Source organism: Homarus americanus, unplaced genomic scaffold (genome assembly GCF_018991925.1).
Source record: "Homarus americanus isolate GMGI-L3 unplaced genomic scaffold, GMGI_Hamer_2.0 scaffold14144, whole genome shotgun sequence".
Taxonomy (NCBI): Eukaryota; Metazoa; Arthropoda; class Malacostraca; order Decapoda; family Nephropidae; genus Homarus; species Homarus americanus.
In genome coordinates this window covers 571,490-587,500 of record NW_024729288.1, presented here as the reverse complement: position 1 = coordinate 587,500, position 16,011 = coordinate 571,490, and the positions used below count along the sequence as shown (strand labels likewise).

At 47.8% G+C, this 16,011-nt stretch overlaps 1 protein-coding gene across 2 annotated transcripts in view; it reads left to right on the top strand.

Annotated features, from left to right (window-relative positions):
- The first annotated feature begins 1,710 nt into the window (after nucleotides 1-1,710).
- LOC121866685 (protogenin B-like) overlaps nucleotides 1,711-16,011 on the top strand; it is a 47,376-nt gene continuing 33,075 nt past the window's right edge. For both annotated transcript variants that reach the window (XM_042366397.1, XM_042366396.1), the window contains exons 1-4: nucleotides 1,711-1,812; nucleotides 13,659-13,803; nucleotides 14,116-14,184; nucleotides 15,696-15,919. In XM_042366397.1, coding sequence (XP_042222331.1) covers nucleotides 1,728-1,812; nucleotides 13,659-13,803; nucleotides 14,116-14,184; nucleotides 15,696-15,919 — 523 coding nt within the window. In that variant the 5' untranslated portion in view covers nucleotides 1,711-1,727. The remainder of the gene's footprint in view (nucleotides 1,813-13,658; nucleotides 13,804-14,115; nucleotides 14,185-15,695; nucleotides 15,920-16,011) is intronic.

Below are 16,011 nucleotides of genomic sequence, written 5' to 3'. Positions count from 1 at the left end.
TTATCTCAGAGGCAAACTGGTGATGGTAAATACAAAGAACATTATACACCAGTCAACATAATGGTGGACAGGTATGATAGTGTTTATGTTAATTACGTTTGTTGGTGTGTGTGTGTGTGTGTGTTAGGGAGTGTCTATGAGGTGTGTTAGTGAGTGTTGCAGGTGGTTCAGGTGTGCTAGTGAGTGTTACAGGTGTACTAGTGAGTGTTACAGGTGGTTCAGATGTACTAGTGAGTGTTACAGGTGGTTCAGGTGTGCTAGTGAGTGTTGCAGGTGTACTAGTGAGTGTTGCAGGTGTGCTGGTGAGTGTTACAGGTGGTCCAGGTGTACTAGTGAGTGTTACAGGTGGTTCAGGTGTACTAGTGAGTGTTACAGATAGTTCAGGTGTACTAGTGAGTGTTACAGGTGATTCAGGTGTACTAGTGAGTGTTAGAGGTGGTTCAGGTGTAGTAGTGAGTGTTACAGGTGGTTCAGGTGTACTAGTGAGTGTTACAGTGGTTTCGGTATTGCTTGTGAATGTTACAGGTGGTTCAGGTGTACTAGTAGGTGTTACAGGTGGTTCAGGTGTACTAGTGGGTGTTACAGGTGGTTCAGGTGTACTAGTGGGTGTTACATTGGGTGATTCAGGTGTACTAGTGAGTGTTAGAGGTGGTTCAGGTGTAGTAGTGAGTGTTACGGTGGTTCAGGTGTACTAGTGAGTGTTACAGGTGGTTCAGGTGTACTAGTGAGTGTTACAGGTGGTTCAGGTGTACTGAGTGAGTGTACAGGTGATTCAGGTGTACTAGTGAGTGTTAGAGGTGGTTCAGGTGTAGTAGTGAGTGTTGGGTGGTTCAGGTGTACTAGTGAGTGTTACAGGTGGTTCAGGTGTATGTGAATGTTACAGGTGGTTCAGGTGTACTAGTGAGTGTGTTACAGGTGGTTCAGGTGTACTAGTGAGTGTTACAGGTGGTTCAGGTGTACTAGTGAGTGTTACAGGTGATTCAGGTGTACTAGTGAGTGTTAGGGGTGGTTCAGGTGTAGTAGTGAGTGTTACAGGTGGTTCAGGTGTACTAGTGAGTGTTACAGGTGGTTCAGGTGTACTAGTGAGTGTTACAGATAGTTCAGGTGTACTAGTGAGTGTTACAGGTGATTCAGGTGTACTAGTGAGTGTTAGAGGTGGTTCAGGTGTAGTAGTGAGTGTTACAGGTGGTTCAGGTGTACTTGTGAATGTTGCAGGTGGTTCAGGTGTACTAGTGAGTGTTACAGGTGGTTCAGGTGTACTGAGTAGGTGTACAGGTGGTTCAGGTGTAGTAGTGATGTTACAGGTGGTTCAGGTGTGTTACTGTGTTATGTTACTTCTGTTGGGTTATTGAGTGCTTCTGTTGGGTTATTGAGGGCTCTGTTGGGTTATGGGGCTTCTGTTGGGTTATTGGGGCTTCTGTTGGGTTATTGAGGTGCTTCTGTTGGGTTATTGAGGGCTTCTGTTGGGTTATTAAGTGCTTCTGTTGGGTTATTGAGGGCTTCTGTTGGGTTATTGAGGGCTTCTGTTGGGTTATTGAGGGCTTCTGTTGGGGTTTCTGTTGGGTTAATGAGTGCTTCTGTTGGGTTATTGAGTGCTTCTGTTGGGTTATGGTGCTTCTGTTGGGTTATTGAGTGCTTCTGTTGGGTTATTGAGGGCTTCTGTTGGGGTTTCTGTTGGGTTAATCCGTTACCTCCTGTTGTTGCAGATGATCCACCGTCGTTCGGGTATGACTGACGAGGGTGAGTACCGCTGCTTGGTCAACACGCCAGCCGGTACTATAACGAGTCCCCCCGTCAGTCTACGCGTCGCCAGTAAGTACCCTGTCTACTGTACTACCCTGTCTACTGTACTACCCCTGTCTACTGTACTACCCTGTCTACTGTACTACCCCTGTCTACTGTACTACCCTGTATTTTCTCTGTCTACTGTACTACCCTGTCTACTGTACTACCCCTGTCTACTGTACTACCCTGTCTACTGTACTACCTGTCTACTGTACTACCCTGTCTACTGTACTACCCCTGTCTACTGTACTACCCCTGTCTACTGTACTACCCCTGTCTACTGTACTACCCTGTCCTACTGCTACCCTGTCTACTGTACTACTCTGTCTACTGTACTACCCCTGTCTACTGTACTACTCATCTACTGTACTACCCTGTCTTCTGTACTACCTGTCTACTGTACTACCCCTGTCTACTGTACTACCCTGTCTACTGCTGCCCTGTCTACTGTACTACCCTGTCTACTGTACTACCCTGTCTACTGTACTACCCTGTCTACTGTACTACCCTGTACTGTACTACCCTGTCTGTACTACCCTGTCTACTGTACTACCTTTATCAACAGATGTCTATCCCGCCCCTGACTAACACCTCACCCCCTACCCCGACTGACACCCTCATCATCTCTGTCCCCTAACTGACACCCTCACCCCTACCCCCTGACTGACACCTCACCCCCTACCCCTGACTGACCCCCAGCGCTTTTTTACATGACGGAGAGTCTCAGGTGTCCATACTTCTGGGAACACATTGACTTCCTTGACTCTGTTCGTCTATACTGTGGCAGTTATTCTCTCTCCTCATCCTCCTCCCCATCCTTCTCCTCATTCTTCTCTCTTCCTTCTCCTTCTCCCCATCCTTCTCCTCCTCATCCTTCTCCTCATCCTTCTCTTCCTCCTCCTCCAGGTCCCCAGCCGTCACCATCACGTTGTCACAGTGCTGTCCCACCTGTCACACTACTGCGGCCTCTTAGAACTGGGGTCTCTTAGAACTGGGGCCTCTTAGAACTGGGGTCTCTTAGAACTGGGGCCTCTTAGAACTGGGGCCTCTTAGAACTGGGGTCTCTTAGAACTGGGGCCTCTTAGAACTGGGGTCTCTTAGAACTGGGGCCTCTTATAACTGGGGCCTCTTAGAACTGGGTCTCTTAGAACTGGGCCTCTTAGAACTGGGGCTCTTAGAACTGGGGCCTCTTAGAACTGGGGTCTCTTAGAACTGGGGTCTCTTAGAACTGGGGTCTCTTAGAACTGGGGCCTCTTAGAACTGGGGCCTCTTAGAACTGGGGTCTCTTAGAACTGGGGCCTCTTAGAACTGGGGTCTCTTAGAACTGGGGCCTCTTAGAACTGGGGCCTCTTAGAACTGGGGCCTCTTTAGAACTGGGGCCTCTTAGAACTGGGTCTCTTAGAACTGGGGCCTCTTAGAACTGGGGTCTCTTAGAACTGGGGCCTCTTAGAACTGGGGCCTCTTAGAACTGGGGTCTCTTAGAACTGGGGCCTCTTAGAACTGGGGCCTCTTAGAACTGGGGTCTCTTAGAACTGGGGTCTATTAGAACTGGGGCCTCTTAGAACTGGGGTCTCTTAGAACTGGGGTCTCTTAGAACTGGGGCCTATTAGAACTGGGGTCTCTTAGAACTGAGGCCTCTTAGAACTGGGGCCTCTAGAACTGGGGCCCTTAGAACTGGGGCCTCAGAACTGGGGTCTCTTAGAACTGGGGCTCTAGAACTGGGGCCTTAGAACTGGGGCCTCTTAGAACTGGGGTCTCTAGAACTGGGGCCTATTAGAACCGGGGTCTATTAGAAGTGGGCCCCAGAACTGGGGCCTATAGAACTGGGGCCTTAGAACCGGGGCCTATAGAACTGGGGTCTATTAGAACTGGGGCCTATTAGAACTGGGGTCTATTAGAACTGGGGCCTTCTAAACTGGGGCCTATTAGAACCTTATTAGAACTGGGGCCCATTAGAACTGGGGCCTCTTAGAACTGGGGGCCTCTAGAACTGGGGGCCTCTAGAACTGGGGCCTATTAGAACTGGGGCCTATTAGAACCGGGGTTCAGAACTGGGGCCTCTAGAACTGGGGCCTATTAGAACTGGGGCCTATTAGAACTGGGGTCTATTAGAACTGGGGCCTATAGAACTGGGGTCTATTAGAACTGGGGCCTAAAACTGGGGCCTATTAGAACTGGGGCCTATTAGAACCGGGCCTATTAGAACTGGGGGCCTCTTAGAACTGGGGCCTCTTAGAACTGGGGCCTATTAGAACTGGGGCTCTATTAGAACTGGGGCCTCAGAACTGGGGCCTATTAGAACCGGGGGCCTATTAGAACTGGGGCCTCTAGAACTGGGGCCCTTTAGAACTGTATTAGGACTCGGCCAATTAGAACTGGGGTCTATTAGAACTGGCCTATTAGAACTGGGGCCTATTAGAACTGGGGCAAGATAGCGTTACATATTTAACTCTCTCTCTCTCTCTCAGGTTTCTTCATACCATCATTGACTCACATGTATGTACTTACTTATTTAAAAACGGAGGGAGGTTGATGGTTCTGTCAGGTGTCCAGTCGTCAGGTAAGAAGGTAATTGGGGTGGTGTGGTGGATGAGTGAGGTGGGTGTGGTTGAGGCTGGTGGATGGGTGTCATGGATGAGGGAGTTGTGGGTGAGGGTGGTGGTGTGATGGATGAAGGAGGTGTGGTTGAGGGTGGTGGTGTGATGGATGAAGGAGGTGTGGGAGGGTGGTGGTGGATGGATGAAGGAGGTGGTTGAGGGTGGTGGTGGATGGATGAAGGTGTGGTTGAGGGAGGTGGTGTGATGGATGAAGGTGTGGTTGAGGGTGGTGGTGTGATGGATGAAGGAGGTGGGGTTGAGGGTGGTGTGTGATGGATGAAGGAGGTGTGGTTGAGGGTGGTGGTGTGATGGATGAAGGAGGTGTGGTTGAGGGTGTGTGATGGATGAAGGAGGTGTGCGAGGGTGGTGGTGTGATGGATGAAGGAGGTGTGGTTGAGGGTGGTGGTGTGATGGATGAAGGTGTGGTTGAGGGTGGTGGTGTCAGTCATATGTTTACCTTCGTGGGTAGAGGTGATGTACCGCCGCCCCGAGGATTGTTTGTAACATTAACTGGAGCAGTGTTGGGCCGCCCCCCTCCTTCCCTGCTTTCCCGCCACCAGGAGTACCAACCAAACCTGCCATCCTTCTAGCAGGGATACCAACCAAACCTGCCATCCTTCTAGCAGGGATACCAACCAACCCTGCCAGCCTTCTATCAGGGGTACCAACCAACTTCTCCTTCTACCAGAAGTACCAACCAACCCTGCCATCCTTCTACCAGGATACCAACCAACCCTGCCATCATTCTACCAGTGGTACCAACCAACCCTGCCATCCTTCTACCAGGATACCAACCAACCCCGCATCCTTCTACCAGTGGTACCAACCAACCAACCAACCCTGCCATCCTTCACCAGGGTACCAACCAACCCTGCCAGCCTTCTATCAGGGTACCAACCAACCGCCAGCCTTCTACCAGGATACCAACCAACCCTGCCATCCTTTCACCAGTGGTACCAACCAACCCTGCCATCATTCTACCAGGATAGAGCATCAGCAGGGGTACCAGCACAGCACCAGGGAGGGTGGAAGGCTCCGTTACAAATCCTGGTTGTTGAGGACCCAAAACACCGTGGGTCGACAGTTGTGGGTTATTGTCGTGAACCAATCAGCGGGGAGGTGTTGATGACGTCATTAGTGGGGCGTGTGGACGTGCCCCAGGGAGCCACGTGTCACCAGAGGCGGGGCGGGGCGGGGTGCTCTGAACACTGACCTAGTTTCCGTAACATTGATAAAACAAGTGTGGCCGAGAAAGGGTTAAACCATTGTCCTCAAAGGGTTAAACCAGGAGAATTTCCCCAGGTTTTCAGGGGGAAATTGATACTAATATGGAAAAAATAAAGGATTTCCAGTATTATATGCATATTATTTGGAATGCACTTTTTGAGGCAGACAATCTTGGAAAGGAGGGGAATGACATTCTGACATATGGTGAAAGGGGTGCATGGGGCAAACAAGGTTGAGAACCACTGGGTTAAACCATCGTCCTCAAAGGGTTAAACCATCGTCCTCAAAGGGTTAAACCATCGTCCTCAAAGGGTTAAACTAGCGTCCTCAAAGGGTTAAACCATCGTCCTCAAAGGGTTAAACTAGCGTCCTCAAAGGGTTAAACCATCGTCCTCAAAGGGTTAAACTAGCGTCCTCAAAGGGTTAAACCATCGTCCTCAAAGGGTTAAACCATCGTCCTCAAAGGGTTAAACCATCGTCCTCTAAGGGTTAAACCATCAGTACGATGACTTGATCAACTGATTTATTTGGACCCTTCAAATTTATACCTGTCACATCAACAATTATCATTCACACCTGTCATACATTCACACCTGCCAGATACTGTACACCTGTCATACACCTATATTCTGTTTACACCTGTCATACATTCACACCTGTCATACACCTATATTCTGTTTACACCTGTCATACATTCACACCTGTCATACACCTATATCCTGTTTACACCTGTCACATTCACACCTGTCGGTACAGTCGGTGCCGGGGCAGCTCTCGGACGCAACACCTGGGTAAATATGAGGGTAATTGGTGTGCGAATTTGGCTTCAATATATACGTGGTGGTGGTGGAGGTGTCAGGTGTCGCCAGAGTAAAGGAATCTGTTTTGTTGATGTGGATTTAGCTTAGTTTATGCACACACACACACACACACACATCTCTTGACCTAACCTAACCTAAAACCCTCTTCCCAGCCTCCCATCACCCCTCCCAACTCCTTCCCTACCCCAGCCTCCTCCCCCAGCTTCCTCCCAACTTCCTCCCCCTCCCCAACTTCCTCCCTCCCCAGCTTCATCGCCAGCTTCCTCCCCTCCCCAGCTTGTCACCCCCATCTTCCACTTTCCCAGCCTGCCCCAGCTTCTTCCCTCAACTTCCTCCCCCTCTCCCCAACTTCCTCCCTCCCCAACTTCCTCCTCTCCCCAACCTCCCCCAACTTCCTCCTCCCCAACTTCCTCCTCTCCCCAACTTCCTCCCCCCCTCCCCAACTTCCCTCCCCCAACTCCTCCCAACTTCGTCCCTCCCAACTTCCTCCCAACTTCCTCCCTCCCAACTTCCTCTCCTCAACTTCCTCCCTCCCCAACTTCCCTTCCCCCAATCCCCCTCCCCAGCCCCCATCACCCCCCGAGCCTAAACTTAGGAACTAAAGTCTTGAAATATTGAGTAGTGTTGAAGGGGAGACTGCGTTAGTGAAGGCTGGAGGGCGGTGTTCCATGACGGCCAGGACAGTACAGTATCTCTCTCTCTGTGTGGTCAGGTGTTGTGTGTACTGTACATGCCGGGGACAGTACCGGTGACAGTAACTGGGAATAGTACCTGCAGACAGCTCAAGTACAACCTAAATCATTATCATCATTATCTTCATCATTATTATCATCATCATCATCATCATCATCATCATCACCACCATCATCATTATCACCAGTGTCACAATTATCACCACCACCATCAGGACGAGTAGTAGGAGTAGCACAGAAGAGGAGGAGGAGGAGGAGGAGGTGGTAGTGTTGTGGCAGCCTGCGCGTGGAAACCGCCCACACCCTTCCTTCTCACCCCCCTTCCTCTTCCTCTCATCTGTCCTCTCTCACTTTTGTACTAACTGCGTCACGGCTGCTCTCACTTCTCCTACCCCTAACCCCCCTCTACCCCCTCCTCTCCTCCCTACTCACCCTCTGCTTCTCCGCTTTCAAGAACCCAATCCTGACCAAAACACAACCCAACCGTACCAACACAACCCAACCCAACTGTACCCAACCCAACCCAACCGTACCCAACCTAACCCAATCGTACCAACTCCAACCCAACTGCACTCAACCAACCGTACCCAACCCAACCGTACCCAACTCCAACCGTACCCAACCCAACCGTACCCAAACCCAACCCAACCGTACCCAACCCAACCCAACCGTACCCAACCCAACCCAACCCAACCCAACCGTACCAACCCAACCGTACCCAACCCAACCAACCCAACCCAACCCAACCGTGTACCCAACCCAACCGTACCCAACCCAACCCAACCGTACCCAACCCAACCGTACCTAACCCAACCCAACCCAACTGTACCCAACCGTACCCAGCCCAACCCAACCCAACCTGTACCAACCCAACCGTACCCAACCCAACCGTACCAACCCAATCTTAACCCAACCCAACCAACCCAACCCAACCCAACCCAACCGTACCAGCCCAACCATACCCAACCCAACCCAACCCAACCCAACCGTACCCAACCCAACCGTACCCAACCCAACCGTACCCAACCCAACTGTACCCAACCCAACCCAACCGTACCCAACCCAACCCAACCCAACCCAACCGTACCCAACCCAACCGTACCCAACCAACCGTACCCAACCCAACCCAACCCAACCGTACAACCCAACTGCACCAACCCACCCAACCGTACCAACCCAACCGTACCCAACCCAACCCAACCCAACCGTACCCAACACAGCCCAACCCAACCCAACTGCCCAACCCAACCGTACCCAACCCAACCGTACCCAACCCAACCCAACCCAACCCAACCCAACCAACCCAACCCAACCCAACGTACCAGCCCAACCATACCCAACCCAACCGTACCCAACCCAACCCAACCCAACCCAACCCAACCCAACAATAGGTTGTAATAATTATCTAAGTATCTCTTCAAATCCTCCAAAGACCATATTAGTCTCAAGTGACTTATTTTATTACTTATAATGACGGAAATACTTAAAATAATGGACACTTTAATTACTTTTATTCTTTAATTACTTTTATACTTTTAAATTCTCGTCGTTTTCTTTTTTTCGTAGCAAATTCTCGTTACGGGATTTGTATTTGTATTTTTTTTTATACTCAATTAATTCCGACTTAAAACTACTTATTAAATTGTTACTTATAATCTCTGTACTTAAAAACCGTAATTATGATACTTACAAATACCACCGTACTTATTTTTTTTCCTAGGTGAAGCTACAACATTATTTACCTAGTACACATTAGTTGTCTTTTTTTTCCTAGGTTGAACGACGACACTTGTGATAAAGTGTTTGTTTATTGCATGAAAACAAGTTGATGTTTTGTGTAGTGTTTTTGTATAGATATATATTTTTTTTACGAAATAACTTATAAAGGATGTTTGTAGATTTTTCCCTTGAGTACGATGACCTAACCCCCTGAGTACGATGACTTAACCCTTTGAGTACAATCACTTAACCCCTTGAATGCGATCTCTTAATCCCTTGAATATGATGACAACCTTGAATATGATGACTTAACCCCTTGAATACAATCACTTAACATCTTGAGTACAATGACTTAACCCTTGAATACAATCACTTAACCCTTTGAGTACAATCACTTAACCCTTTGAGTACAATCACTTAACATCTTGAGTACAATGACTTAACCCCTTGAATACAATCACTTAACCCTTTGAGTACAATCACTTAACCCTTTGAGTACAATCACTTAACACCTTGAGTACAATGACTTAACCCCTTGAATACAATGACAACCCTTTGAGTACAATACTTAACCCTTTGAGTACAATCACTTAACCCTTTGAGTACAATCACTTAACCCTTGAGTACAATCACTTAACCCTTTGAGTACAATCACTTAACCCCTTGAGTACGATGAGGTGTTCTATTTATTTGTTGAACAGTAAGAAAAAACCAAGGTGTGTGTGTGTGTGTGTGTGTGTGTGTGTGTGTGTGTGTGTGTGTGTGTGTGTGTGTGTTATAGTACATTATTTAGTACCATCTGGATTACTATACAACTGTTCACTCCCTCACGTGACCACTACCGCCTGTTGGCTCTGTTTCTACCTGGGTTTATGACGTAACTTATGACGACAGGAAAGACACCGTGCGGCTTCGATTTCAACAGAAGCATTCATAAGTTAGGTTGATGCTGACGGGAACACACACACACACACACACACACACCACACACACACACACACACACGCTGTCTTTGTGTACACTCCCCATAACTCAGTCTACAACACGATGATGAAAGAGAGCAGAGCGTTACGTGGACTCCAGGCTTCTCGCTTCCTTTAAAGCTAATTCACAGTTCATTCTTGTTGTCAGTGTCGTGTAGGGTGATTATAGGTCAGTTGGGGTCTATATTACTAATTGTTTCCTGACCTAACCTAACCTGACCTTGCCTAACCTAACCTGACCTTGCCTAGCCTAACCTGACCTGACCTAGCCTAACCTGACCTGACCTGGCTTCTTCCTAACCTAACCTGACCTGGCTAACTGACCTGAGCTAATCTGACCTGACCTGACCTAGCCTAACCTGACCTGGCCTAACCTAACCTAACCTACACCGAGACACTGACTACTGTGTACATTCTGACTGCCTTGTTGACCACCAGCCCTCACCCCTGACCTTCAACTACTGTCCTGACCTCCAGCCACCGTCCCTGACCTCCACCCTGACCTCTAGTCACCAGCCCTGACCACCAGCCTCACCCTGACCACCAGCCCTCACCCCTGACCACCAGCCCTCACCCCTGACCTCCAGCCACCGTCCCTGACCACCAGCCCTCACAGAGAGCGGCAGACGATGAAGCTCGCTCAATTACTGGCCCACCGCTCCCTCGGGTGTGCAAATTCAATTGATGATGCGGGGTTCTTGCAGCTGAAGCGTGAAATTAACAAATGTTGCAGCCACTGCCTGTCTTCACCTTGTTTTGAGCGAGGTGACGTACTCTCTCACAAGTGACACTCCCACACTATATTTGACACACCCACACTCTCTCTGACACACCCACACCTCTCTGACACACCCCACCTTTGACACACCCACACTCCCTGACACACCCACGCCTGACACACCCACACTCCTGACACACCCACACCCCTGACACACCCACACTCCCTGACACACCCACACTCTCTGACACACCCCACACCTCTGACACACCCACGCTCTTTGACACACCCACACTCCCTGACACACCCACACTCTTGACACACCCATGGTCTCTGACACACCCACACTCCCTGACACCCATACTCCCTGACACACCCATACTCCCTGACACACCCACACTCCCTGACACACCCTCCACTCCCTGACACACCCACACTCCCTGACACACCCACACTCCCTGACACACCCACACTCCCCTGACACACCCACACTCTGACACACCCACACACACCCACACACACTGTCACCCCACCCCCACACACCCACATCCCTGACACACCCACACACACCTGGCACACCCACACTCCCTGACACACCCACACCCCTGACACACCCACACATCACCTGACACACCCACACCCCTGACACACCCACACCCCTGACACACCCACACACACTGACACACCCACACCCTGACACACCACACCCCTGACACACCCACACCCCTGACACACCCACACACACTGACACACCCACACTCCCTGACACACCCACCCACACACCCACACCCCACACCTCACCCTGACACACCCACACCCCTGACACACCCACACACTGACACACCCACACTCCCTGACACACCCACACTCCCTGACACACCCACACTCCTGCAGACACACCCCCCTGACACACCCACACTCCCTGACACACCCACACACCCCTGACACACCCACACTCCCTGACACACCCACACCCCTGACACACCCACGCTCCCTGACACACCCACACCCTCTGACACACCCACACCCTGACACACCCACACACACTGACACACCCACACCCTGACACACCCACACCCCTGACACACCCACACCCTGACACACCCACACCCCTGACACACCCACACTCCCCTGACACACCCACACTCCCTGACACACCCACGCTCCCTGACACACCCACACCCCCTGACACACCCACACCCCTGACACACCCACGCCTCTGACACACCCACACCCCTGACACACCCACACCCCTGACACACCCACACCCCTGACACACCCACACTCTCTGACACACCCACACTCCCTGACACCCACACTCCCTGACACACCCACGCTCTCTGACACACCCACACACACACACACACACACACACACACACACACACACACACCCACACCCTGACACACCCACACCCTGACACACCACGCCTCTGACACACCCACACCCCTGACACACCCACACCTCTGACACACCCACACCCCTGACACACCCACACCCTGACACACCCACGCTCCCCTGACACACCCCACACACTGACACACCCCACTCCCTGGACACACCCACACCTCTGACACACCCACACCCTCTGACACACCCACACCCTGACACACCCACACTCCCTGACACACCCACACTCCCTGACACACCCACACTCCCTGACACACCCACACTCCCTGACACACCCACGCTCTTGAATGTCTCAATTTCAGTCTTATAATCTCTTCCAAACGCTGACCAATACAACTATAATTGAATTACAAAGTTGCATTCCTCAGTTACTTATACACAAGACCGCTTCCTTCCTTCACTATCCATCATTCCTCATCAACTCCATTCATTCCTTCCTTCACTATCCATCATTCCTCGTCAATTTCATTCATTCCTTCCTTCACTATCCATCATTCCTCATCAACTCCATTCATTCCTTCCTTCACTATCCATCATTCCTCATCAACTCCATTCATTCCTTCCTTCACTATCCATCATTCCTCATCAACTCCATTCATTCCTTCCTTCACTATCCATCATTCCTCGTCAACTCCATTCATTCCTTCCTTCACTATCCATCATTCCTCGTCAACTCCATTCATTCCTTCCTTCACTAGCCATCATTCCTCGTCAACTCCATTCATTCCTTCCTTCACTATCCATCATTCCTCGTCAACTCCATTCATTCCTTCCTTCACTATCCATCATTCCTCATCAACTCCACTCATTCCTTCCTTCACTATCCATCATTCCTCATCAACTCCATTCATTCCTTCCTTCACTATCCATCATTCCTCATCAACTCCACTCATTCCTTCCTTCACTATCCATCATTCCTCATCAACTCCATTCATTCCTTCCTTCACTATCCATCATTCCTCATCAACTCCACTCATTCCTTCCTTCACTATCCATCATTCCTCATCAACTCCATTCATTCCTTCCTTCACTATCCATCATTCCTCATCAACTCCATTCATTCCTTCCTTCACTATCCATCATTCCTCATCAACTCCACTCATTCCTTCCTTCACTATCCATCATTCCTCATCAACTTCCTTTGTTTTGGTCTGGTTTGTCGGCCATCTTGCCCAGACACCTGCGAATGTCACTCATAGACAAATAGTACAGATACTGACAGATAGGTAGATATTAGCCAGACAGACAGACAGACACAGGGATATTAGATTGAAAAATATTACAGACAGATAGACATATACAAACAGATTAATAGATAAGTATTCAATATAATCATCATACTGTAGTTCACATTGATTGAACATAGTGAGTGTAAAGTAGCTGTAACACCTCAGTCTTCATCTCTGTGCTGTATTAAATCAAGTTTATGAAAGGTTACAGTGTTCGGAATACAGATCATGTACTGTGTTTGTTGATTTGTCTTTTATTAATGTTACAGTTACCATTTGTAGCTTTTTGAATTATTATTATTTTGTTGGGTTTTGGGTGATGGCTGTACTGTACTCTTTATTTATTTAGAGTCAAATTTCTACTGGGAGTAATGTGTAGAATATCTTTATATAGTACAATATTTTGGTCAGAAAAGTGTATATCAAGTAAATCAGTTTGACAACGAGAAACTAAATTTTTTTATTTTTTATTTCCAGGTTTGACCAAGAACTTCATAGTGTCCTCTTCCAACGTAACAGTGGTGGTGGGCCAGGCGCTGCGACTCTCCTGCCAAATTGACTCACAGCCCCCAGCCTCACTTACCTGGGCCCACGACCAACAACCTCTACCTCAAGATGACAGGTACGTGTATAAATCCTTTTGTCTACGTAGGTGTAAATGTTGAGGGTCTCTCTCTCTCTCTCTCTCTCTCTCTCTCTCTCTCTCTCTCTCTCTCTCTCTCTCTCTCTCTCTCTCTCTCTCTCTCTCTCTCTCTCTCTCTCTCTCTCTCTCTCTCTCTCTCTCTCTCTCTCTCTACACACTATAGCCTTTCACCTAATTTGTCTTATATACTGTACATTACTGTGTGTTTTTCCTCTCTTCTCATAATACAAGTAAGAAATAATGGGATATTTACTTAGCGAGTGTTTAACGTGTCATTGTGTGTGTTGCCAGGTACACAACCCCCTTCTCAGGAGTACTTCATATTACTAGAGTGGAGAAGACTGACAGTGGCATTTACAGGTGAGAATTAGTGATTGGTTGCATCGTAATTATTTAGTTTATAGAGAAGTTAATGAGAGGAAATATGTACTGTACTGTTTATATTGGTTACTGTGACGTGCCTTTTGGGTTTATAGTAATGCAGTACTTGTTTAATATTACATTACCTCACCTTACCTTACCTTACCTTACCTTGTGGGTATAATGTTTTAGTGGTACCATACTGTTGCTTACTTACCTTCACACTAGTTCATTCTCGCCTTATTTTGCATACTGTACTGGTAGCATATTGTTTATATTGAATTTTATCTCTAACTTTGGTTTAACAACAATACAATAATCTATAGTCAATAAATTTTTGTGTGAATAACGATGGGATGAGACTTGCCTGTTAGACACATCAATGAAGGGAAACACCAATGGCAATACAGTACTTTACTAAAATGCCCCCAAAGGTTAAGTTTCTTTTTCTTAAACTCTCTCATTGAGTTTGTTCTTGTCATTATAAGAATTTATACATGACTCTTTGTGTTTCACGTATCCCCTATTTTTTTTATGGTACTCGTGAAACTAGGTAAGAGGGCGCGCGCGCGCGCGCGCGCACACACACACACACACACACACACACACACACACACACACACACACACACACACACACACACACACACACACACACACTAAAGTATCTTTATATTGGGATCCGATGAATTTCAAAATGAACACTGCGAGTTCTGTTGTCTTGGTATTGTTGTCAAAATCATTTGCCCATTGTCATATTGTCTTGCAAAGATACTTTTTGGGTCAAGTATACATCTGTATGATTAATGCAGGTCTTTAAAAGCATACTACGGTAACTTTTATTGTGTATGTTTGAGACCATCAGGGAAGTTTAATTTGGAGATAGAGATTTGTGTGTAACTTATGACAAGGCACTCAGTGAGATCCATAGGCTTTAATATACTATACTGTACTGTGTTCTTTTATCCTTGTGGATGAAAAAAAAAACACCAAAATCAAACTTGAAATATTTTCTAGGCAAATAATTTTCTTTTGCTGTAAAGGATCACAAAGAGTGGTTTCAGTAAATACATGTACTGTGCTGTACAGTACAGTACAGTACAGTACAGTACAGTACAGTACAGTACAGTACAGTACAGTACAGTACAGTACAGTACAGTACAGTCTTTTGTCACTGGAACAGCCAAGTGCATATGTTTACTACAGTATAAGAGAAGATGATAAAACAGAAACCTTTGGGAAAGATTCAAAAGAAAATAAATAGTATGATGCATGAAAGGAAATGTTTAAAAAAACAGGAGTTGAAACAAGTTATTACACAGTACAGTACTGTCATTGGTTTGTACAGGTATTTCAAAAATTCATTACAAATTCTGTTGTTGTATATAAATGTAACAATAGCTTTGCAGGTAATTTGATCATCCAAATTGTTTCTGTGATCTAAAGGTAAGTTTTGTTATGGCATCACTATACTAAAAGTGATCTGCCATTAATGCTGGGTATCTTCCCCAGGTGCCTGGCGACAAACTCTGTTGCGGGAAAGGAACGTCGCAGCAGTGCCATTACTGTAACAGTTCTTGATAGGGGAGAGGAAGACAGCTACAAACCCCCCACCTTCCTCTCCCCACTCTTCCTCTCCCCCAAAGAACCTCTCAGAGTTATACAGGGAGAAAATGCAATCATTGAGTGTCTTGCAACAAGTGTGCCACTCCCCACAATCTCTTGGCAACGAAAATGTAAGTTAAAGATCTATATTGTGTTGTACTGTATACTAGAAATGGTTTGAAGTAGAGCGTTGTGCCTTTTAGCTCTAATTGCTTGAACTTTT